The 10000-nt window shown below is 42.1% G+C and overlaps 1 protein-coding gene across 1 annotated transcript; it reads right to left on the reverse strand.

Moving 5' to 3' along the window:
- Positions 1-4075: 4075 nt before the first annotated feature.
- Mettl21c (methyltransferase like 21C) lies at positions 4076-8977 on the reverse strand. The gene is made up of 4 exons (XM_008855163.1): positions 8911-8977; positions 8069-8220; positions 5006-5123; positions 4076-4502 (listed from the first exon to the last, which is right to left on the reverse strand). Exons 1-4 carry the CDS (start codon positions 8975-8977, stop codon positions 4108-4110), a joined length of 732 nt encoding a protein of 243 aa, XP_008853385.1. The 3' UTR covers positions 4076-4107.
- Between the last annotated feature and the right edge of the window lie 1023 nt (positions 8978-10000).

The raw sequence follows: 10000 nt of genomic DNA on the forward strand, positions 1-10000 counted from the left end.
TAGGAGTTGATTCCTCTGTGGGTAATTGAACTTGGGTTATTAAGCTTGGCAGCAAGTACCTTTACGTTCTGAGCCATCTCACTGGCCCTCCCCAGAACAACCTACTTTTTAAACATTTCCAATCATTTATTTGTAGTCAATTTCCATTCCTACCCCTTTTCCAAAACAAACTATGACCTTTTCTGTCACAATTTTGAATTTTCTAGAAGTGTTCTATAAGTGGGATGAAAATATGTGCAGTCTCTTAGACTTGGTGCTTGGTGTAATATTCTAGAGTTTTGTCCACACTGCAGGCCAGTTGTGCTAATTCTTTTTCTCTACCAAGTAATGTCCTGTGATACATTGACATAGAAACAGCCACATTCTGTTTGTCCATCTACCAGTTGATGACTATTTGTAGTTATTGGGGGAAATATTTTAAAATATGTATTGTTTACTGGACTTTTTAATGTAAGAAACTGGCAAACTGTTTTCCAACATAGCTATACCATTTTAAATTCTCACTGGCAAAGTGTGAAAGTTGCAGGTGTTTTACATCCTTATCAGTACTGAATATTGTCACCTTAGCCAGTTAGTGCTTGTGTTATAATATCTCTGATGTTAATAAATAATGAGCTTATTGGACATTTGTGTATCTTGGGTGAAGCCTCTTCCAAATTTTTGTCCACTCTTCTTTACTTGGATTGTGTTACTGGGTAGTAGGAGTTCTTCATGTATGTCGGACACAAGCCCTTTTTATATCAGCATTTGTGAAATAATTTTCTCCTCATATGTTTCTTCATCGTGTCTTTTTAAAAACAAGATTTTTGATGTTGATAAAGGTCCAGTTGCAACATATTTTTAATTTATAAGTTGTACATTGTGGGTAATGTCTAAGACATCTTTGTCTAATCCAAAGCAACAAGGATTTTACCTGGTTCTGTTGGGTTTTGTTTTATGTATAAAATATGACAAGATTCAAGGGCAGATGGGTGTTTACAACTATTCTTGCATCCATGGTTTAAAAGACTACTTTCCCATTGAATGACCATAACACCTTTGTGAAAACTGGTTGACTGCAAGTGTGGATCTATTTCTGAACTCTGTTTTGTTCCATTGATCCCATGACTATCCCATGGTGCTGTCAACTGACAGACCTGGAACTTGGAATCCTCCTGCCTCAGCCTTTGGAGTAGCTAGAATTGCAAGGCCTCCACCATTAGGTCTGGCCTTACTCTTACTTTTCAAGAAGTTTTTGAATCTTGAAATGAATTCTTAAATTGTGAGTTCTTAAATTTTAATCTTATCCAGTCAGCAAAACTCATGGGTGTTTTGTTTTGGGCGTTTTCATGGTAGTGGTGGTGGTGGTGGTGGTAGTTTTGTTCCCTTTTGGGTTTTCTGAGACAGGGTCTGCCTATAGCCCCAGCTGGCCTGGAACTCACTACATCCACCTCAAAGAGATCCATCTGCCTCTGCCTCCTAAGTGCTGAGGATTAAAGGTGTGTGTCACCACAGTCAGCTCAATTCGTGAGTATTTTACATACCCATCACCACACCAAAGGCCTGGGACACTCGTTTTAAGATTTATGTATATGAATGTTTGCCTGCATGCTTGTATGTGCACCACATGCATACCTGGTACCCTACAGAGGCCAGAAGAGGTCATTAGAACCCCTGGAGCTGGAGTGACAGGGTGGTGTTAGCTGCACTGTGGGTGCTGGGAACTGAACCCAGGTCCTCTACAGGAGCAGTAAGTGCTCTAAACGCTGAGCCACCTCTCCAGCCCCAACATTTGTTTGTTTTTGTTGTTTGGGTTTCGGTTTTTGGTTGGGGGGTTGGTATTTGAGATGGGTCTCACTGTGTAGCTTTGCTATGTAGGCCAAGTTGGACTTGAACTCACAGAGATTTGCCTGCCTCTGCTTCCTGAGTTCTGGGATTGAACATGTGTACTACCATGCATGGCAACACACATTCTTAATAGGGAGTAGCAACCAAATCTTTGAAATTACGTGTAGAATGCTAATTTAGCCCTTAAATTTATAGAAAATTAGATTTACAGGTAACTTGAAATTTCACATCTTAAAATATCAATATGTATTAATATTAGCAACTAATAGAATTTATGTCAATTGTCACATCTTTAAAATATTTGATTTTATAAGCAAGCCTTCCCACTAGATTCTTGAGTATTTTGGCACCTCTTGGCCTTTTCATTTTTGTGCAGTTGTAATCTACAAGATGAACTAATTTTGCAAGGATGTATATTGGGTTTTGTTAAAGATTTATTTTTACTACTTTTTTAAATGATGTGTATGTATGTGTCTGTGTGTGGGTATGCGCATACATCCCAATTCCCCTGGAGCTGGAATTGTGAACTACCAAATGTGGGAGCTGAGAACTAATTCAGGTCATCTGGAAGAGCAGTAAGTGCTCCTAACCAGTGAGTCATCTCTCCAGCCTCTAGAATGTATGTTGGGATTTTGACGACTTCACATAATCTGTTGGTCAATTTGTAGAAAATTCACATCTTTGAAATTTCTTCCAGTGCACAAATTTGATCTTTATTTTTTCTCAAATACTGCTTTAAGTTTGCATAGAATTCTAGCATACCTGTTAATAGACTTAGTCCTAAGTGTTTGATACTGCTATTGTAAGTAATTTTCCAAGTATTTCTGCCTAGAGTATATAAAGAATATTGAGCCTTTTAGGTCTGTGGGCTGGCAGGATAGCCTATAGGCCTCACCTAACCAAAGTCTAGTTTTAAAGAGTGATTAACTTTGTATAAATCATTGTAAAAGAAAAAATATCTTAAAGGAATATGTGTTCTAAAGAAACAGTATGTGGCTTACTAAACCTAAAATATTTATTATGCTGGCCCAGCATCATCACATCCATGAATATTGTAGTTTTTATTAAAATTTGCACATTCTGTTTGTTTCCTTTACCACCTAAGCTAAAATCACCAGAAAAAAATGATTTAAAAGGTAATGGTAGCCAGAATTTTGTTTTCCCCGTCTCAGAAGAGAAATTTAACCCTATAATTTCATTATGGGAAAGAGGGTATTGCGTGTTCATGTGTGTGCACGTGCTATGGAAGCACTGGGTATCTTGAGGGTTTTTATTGCACGTGTTCATGTGTGTGCACATGCTATGGAAGCACTGGGTGTCTTCCTCATTTACTGACCACCTTACTCCTGTGTTTTTTTGTTTTTTGTTTTTTTTTCCCTGTTCCCCCAGCAGACTTAGAACTCACCATATAGAGCATACTGGCCTCACTTTCACAGATCCACCTGCCTCTGCCTCCCAAGTACTGGATTAAAGGGATATACCACCACACCCAGCCCTAAAGAATTTTTTTAAAGAAATATATGTGGGTCTGCATGAGTGTATGTGTAGGTACATGGGTCTGTGGTTCACTGAGGCCAGAAGAGAGCGTCAGAGCCTTCAGAGCTGGATTTACAGTCATTTGCTGGATGCCTGACTTGTTATATGGGTGCTGGAATCTGAACTCCAGTCCTCATGATACACAGCAAATGCTCATAGCGGCTAAGCCGTCTCTCCAGCCCCTCTAGAGAAGTTCTTAAGATGTTAATGGTTTCCTCATTCCAGCAGTTTGCATACTTTTCAGTTTTAGTTCATTATATCTTCTCCCCACTACAAAGTCTGAATAAATATTCAAACTACAATATGTCAACCATGATGGTGCACACCTGTAATTGGAAGACTAAGTTCAAAGTCATCCTGGGCTACATACACAGTGAGACCCTGTCAAGCCCAGTGTCAAAAGTTATGACAAAAGTATATTGGCACGTGTAAAATCTGGACTCTACAACAGCAAGAGCAAGGAGAAATCCACTTGTTCGTGAACCTATTTATGTAAAATTTATTAAACACCTGAGGATTTTGGAAATCAACAAAGCTGCTTTCATGTTTGTTATACTCTATAGATAGACTGACGAGGCCATCTAGCTACTTTAGAAAGTTGTTGTATATCATGAGTTTCAGTTACTCTTAACTATACATGTGGTTGCAGTGCACTGCCTTCTCCATCTCATAAAAGAAATCTGTCAATGCAACTTCTAACACAGCCTCAGGGATACACTGATGTTTTGAAAGGCTCCTTACATGTCAGTCCCATTTTAGTATCCCTTTAAAAAGTTTGACTGATGACTCTGGATATTCAGCCAAGAGTGTTGTATCAAAATTTTGCTTGAATTTACCTAAAAATTCATAATCGGTGCTGAATCTGAACTTGTTTGCCCAAAGCACCACGGTGCCCGGCTGGGAAAGGTACACCATGGTGGTGAGCAGCTTGTCCAGGAAGTAGTGGTGGTAGACCACATCAGAGGCCAGGATGTAATCGTAATAAAAAGTTGACTTAGGGAAGTTCTGATCCAGGTCTTTCCCCCATACCAGTTCTTTCACTTCAGGCAGATGAGCTGTGCATTCCAGTGTGTTTTTTAAAAGATTGTATTGAAGGTTTCCTAGAACATCGGGCAAATCCGTAGCTGTGACTTGGGCTCCTAAGAGGAAGAGAGAGAGCAATAATTGCCTGGAGACATTTGGCCAGCCATGTTATCCTTTACTTAAGGAGAAACAAGGAATATATAGGTTTCTCAACTTTGCCTCCACTGGCATAGGCTGAGCATATTGACATAATTAAGTTCCCTATTATGGTCCTGACCTGAGCTCTCTGAAGATGACTGGCACCTTCTCTGGTCACCACACATTTGATGTCGGTGCACACCAACTCAAACCTCTGTTCCCTCTGTGAGTATCAGAGGGATTCAATGTCAGAACTTTGGGCTCTCAGCTTCCTCGCATGGAGACTAGGTGGATTGAAGGAGTTGTTTGACCTCTCCAAGAAGTTATCTCTGAATAAGTAATGATTTCTGCCATATGACATTGGGGGATATTAAACAAAATGGCCAGTCTAATCCACACACAGCCTGTCAGATAGTAAGGACTTGGTATCACTGTCACATTAGAAAAGTTTTGAATCAAGAGCAGGAAGGAGTAAACAGACCTAAAATACTGGCCACAATGGAAACAAGGCCTGGTCCAGCACCAATTTCAAGTATTTTAGCATCTTGAAGATTTAATTCTTCTGAATGTTCCTCCAAATACTGGCACAAAGCTGTAGCCTAAAAGACATTAACAACAATTTTCAACTGCAATGTCAAACAAGTTGGGACCTCCCCGCTACACCTAGAGTTGAACAATAAAAAATGTTACTAAATATTTTCACCATACTAAGTGTTCATAAGAACCAAAGTAGCCAGAAAGTGGCTCACACCTGCAGTCCCCACATGTGGGAGGCTGAGCCAGTCTGAGCTACAGTGTGACCCTGTGTCAAAAAACAAAACCTAGCGTAGTGGCACACACTGGAGGCAGAGGAAAGCAGACCTCTGTGAGAGCGAGCCAGCCTGGCCTACATAGAGGCCAGCTGGGGCTACAGGAAGACCCTGTCTCAAAAAGGACCCTCCCCCCCAAGAAAAGGTACTCAGTGCCACAATGCCGTAATATATGTACTTCTGCAGTATGAATAAATTCCACCTAAAGAACTGGAGAGACAGATTCGTAAAATTGCTTCTGTCATATCTGACTATCTCAAAAAGAGAAAAGGAGCAGTTAACTCAGCTCTTATGAATCAGGGAAATAGGGGCTGTCATCTCCAATGCCCAAGTTACCTAAACTTGAACACCTTTCTCCCAGCTCTTTTTACCAAAATTCAGGTTAGTTGGGACTGTTACATTGGACAGTTTTCCCTTTTGCTTTTTATCTTAAGTGACTAAGAAACACTGTCAGTGCAGTAGTATCTCTCAAACTCCAATGTCTCCGATGTCCTGAGTAGCTTGTTAAAGATGCAGACCAGCTTCTGGAGGTCGGGGTGTGCCTCTGCATCCCGCATGTCTAGATCAGCCCTGGAGACTACCGCGCCCTAACTATCTACAAAGAGACACTGGACAATTAATTTGCATTGACTCACAAAGTGTTATGTCAATGAAATGTCAACTAGCAATGCCTTGGAAGCAACTAGAGTTAATCATAAGACAGTGACAATCCCTGTATACATAGGCCAAGGTCGAGCATGCAAACATAAATGAAAGGCATTGAGCTGGATAGTTTGGACTCCACTTACTATCGTGGATCTAGGCAGGAGGTGATCTGTCAGGGAGCATTCCCAGACATGCCACGCTCACCATCTCCAGCAAATCAACTTAAGGTACTTCACTCCATACTGTGTTCATGTTGACTGGATAATGATCTGTGCTGTCAAGGTACATTGGTGGCAGGGCTAAGGGCATGTAAACCAGTTGTAAACTGCTGTGGATTAAGTGACATAAAGGAGACCAGGTGGGGCAGGGAAGAATAGAGGCCACTGGGAAATCAGGGCCTCCTTTCTGATACAGGAAGAGGTAAGCCAGTGAGGAAAGATGGGGAGAGGCCTTTGAGGTGAGAGTAGCAAGTAGCAAGAAGGAGTTCTTTGTTAAGGGGAGGGTTCTTATGTGGGCCTTTGATAGAAAGTGTCACCTAGAGTGGTTCTGAGAACATACACTATAAGCGGTCTTGTGAATATGGCTGAACGTCCTTCTGAGGTAGCCCTGCCCCCCCACCGACATGTAAGTGCCTTTGGAGGCTAAGGCTTCTTCAAGCATAGCTATGATTGTTGACATTCCAAATCCCTCACTCTTTATCCCGTCAAGCAAACTGTGCAGTATTTTTTTTTCATGGACAGCTGCACAGAAAACACAGATTTCCCATTTTGCATACACTTCATATAATTGTCTGAAACAGAGGTCCCAAGAAAGGCTGATTTGGTGTGTGACACATTGAAACCTTTGTATTCCTAATACCTGTTACTACAATTATCTGTGTGCTGGATGTATTGGATTAGGAAACTGGAAGGTTTGGTATTTTCAAACTCCTTGTTAGGGAAAAGACAACCCTTGCTAGGAGGAAATCCTATTCATGCACTCAGAGCCTACTCTTCAGGTAGAGGGCAGAGCCTGAGACCAAAAGCCTTGGCAGCTCTCCTCCCTTTCACTTGCCACCACTCCCCAGGACCATTTGGAGAATCCCATGGAACCCCTGTTCATCACTGCTCGTGCGTCACAGAGCCTCTATCACAACTCCCCAGCCAGTGTATATGTACCACTAGGATAGTTTTCAGAAATACAGTCACAAACCCCCTCTCCCCTAACAGTCTTGAATCAGAATCTTCAATCTCAGTGCAACTCAGAAGGCCTGGGATGTTCTGCTCTTGAGCCTTTCTAATCTGGTAGACAGTCTTGGAGAGGAAAGATCAGTAGTACTTGGCCCCAGAGTACCGCAGAGTAAAGGTTTACCAAGTCTGCTGAGACCTCACATCCTCAGCTGTGAGATAGGTAAGAATAATGTTATATCACTAAGTACAACTAATTTGGGCCTAGGGGCAGTGCCTCATGTAATTGTCACAACCATGTGAGCAACCAGACATTACCATTATTAGCCCACAATTTAAATATGGAAATGAAAGCTGGACGAATGACTGCCCATAATCACACAGCCTGAGGATATGGACCTTGGTCTGTTTCAATACCATCTTCATAGGCTCTTTGCAGGGGAAATGAGAGGCAGAGTAATGATTCCTGAATGTCTCCTGAAGTATCCACCATCTACCTTGGGAAAGAGGTATAAAATGAATAGCTGAGACTGCTATTTATCTAAACGATAAATTCTTGATTTTTTTTAATGGTTATATCAGTTTTGCATTCTATTTCCAATGTGGTCAGTTTTATGCCACACAAAAATAATGTTTCAAGAAATATTTCTTAGGACTGGGGGTAGCTGAGTGGTGGAGCACTTGAGGCCGTAGGCAGGAAAGGAAGTAGGGGGAGGATTTTGCTTCAAGCCAAATTAGTGCTGCTGGAGGAAATGCTGTGTCTGTTGAACCAGCAGCATAGCACCAGCCGCTGGTGGACCACATTATCATCCATCAGTTTGAGAAACCACAGAAGGTGAAAAATCACATGGCCAACTGTCCAAGGCAACACATATATAAACTCTTATCTCCAGAAAGCAGATATCACATCGTAGCAGTTCTCACCCCTGGCCACACCACCGCACCATAACTCTCTATGGATTCTTGGATGATGATCTTCTTGCCTGCAAATTGATAATGCTCCTGTGTATAGCTGGCATACTCTGTAGGAACGAATTTCTGGAGGCTATGAAGAGATGATGCTATCTTGTCAGACTCTATGAAGAAAAATAGCACAAGTCTCAATAAGTAGGATAGATGAAGCAACCTTTTCCCTAATGGAGAGGGCCACCATCAACAGGAATGACAGTAAACAAAAAACTGAATCATAAGGGGTAATGGGGCATGGATCAGATGTGACATTTTATAATATGGCAAAATGATAAGGGATGATCTTGGCCTTTATTTAGGAGAGGACAGAAGAGGTGGTGATCTGTTCCCATTCTGTGTTTTAATGCCAGGAGACAGCTATGTTGCCAACAACATGGCCCATAGGAGAACTAGGTACACATGCATCCAGCTATTTTTAGGTCTTGAGGTAATGTAGCATTCCCACATGTTGGCTAGAAAGTGTTCCTGAAAGTCTTCCCATAACTACCCCTCAAAAGGCACAGGCCACCCACAGCCAAACCGGCTCCCCAGGCCTGGAGAGGCTGTCAGCTGAATCCTAACTATTAAATTACTACTGCTTTAAATACTCCTTTAACCCATGACCCATGATAGCAGCTCTCAAATGTCATGTAAAATGAGGGAGAGAGCACACAAGGCTGGCATCATGCAATCAAGATCATTATAGGTTTTCTGGAGTTTAAGAAAAGTAGTGAGTGAGGTGAAATGTCAGGATTGAAAGGATGAAGATGCTGAACCCATGCAGCAGCAGTCATCACTGATCAGGAACAAGGTGGTACCAGCAGTGAGGGGCTGGGGGTTGGGGTGAGGGGGTGGGGTCAGCTTTATCTGCATGGCCCTTGGCATTGTGGCCTGGGGTAAGACTAGATCTTGACAGGAACAGGATCAGGGCTCTAGGAAATATCAGAGAGAGCAGTCAGTGAACATTTGGTGTCTGTCACAGCAGCCACAGCAGAAGAGGAAAGAGGTGAGCTTGGGAGGAACCCTATTCAGTTCCCTCGAGAGCAGCTCCTTCCTCGACTTCATGTGACAATGACTGTTGAATAGAATTAATGTTGGACTTGTAGATTATACATCTGCTGTGTTTTCACTTTTATTTCCTAGAAATTCATAGTTGTATTTTAGGAAGGTATCAGTCTGAGGCACTTTAGGAACTGGTCCTGACCACAGTGGGGGTGCAGTGAGTCATTTGTAAATTAACATAGGATACCCTTGCCTTCCCCATTGTCAGTTGTTAGCAAGCAGGTGGTTCCAATTTCTATCACTCAAATAGAACTTTTGCCCTGACCTAAAAGGTAAGCTTCAATGAGCTTGCAAGAACCAGGTCATCAAGAGCTAACTCTATCCTGAGACTTTGTCCTTTCCTGTCACATGCAGTGTAGGGTTGCCTTCACCAGAGGAGACCACAGCCTTCACCTGCTTCGTGTTATGGGAAGTTACTGCCCCATCTTTATGAATGATTGAAGAAGTCCTAGACTCCTACCACAGGGCTGCCAGGCCAGCTCTGAATCTGGTTGCGTGAGACAGAAGGCCAAAGAACACACAGTGGGGCATGTCCTACCCCCAGCCCTCACAGAGGAAGAGATTGATTCACAGGGTTCAATAAGTGCCCTTCCTGTGTGTGAATTCCCCACTGGCACTAACATTTCAAATGGCAGCAGCGCCCAACGTGTGGTATGCACTCCACAGATGGGAGACAGAAGGAACCTGGAGAGTGCGCCTGATCATAGTGAAATGCAGTAACATGACTAACAATGAGAGTTCTTAGTTTTAGTTGATCTTTGTTTTTAACATACTCTACTTTTTATGTTAACCTAACTTCAATTTTAATATGGATACACACACATACACACACACACACACACACAC

The sequence above is a fragment of the Nannospalax galili genome, unplaced genomic scaffold (assembly GCF_000622305.1).
Source record: "Nannospalax galili isolate Female #2095 unplaced genomic scaffold, S.galili_v1.0 scaffold287, whole genome shotgun sequence".
NCBI classification, from domain to species: Eukaryota; Metazoa; Chordata; class Mammalia; order Rodentia; family Spalacidae; genus Nannospalax; species Nannospalax galili.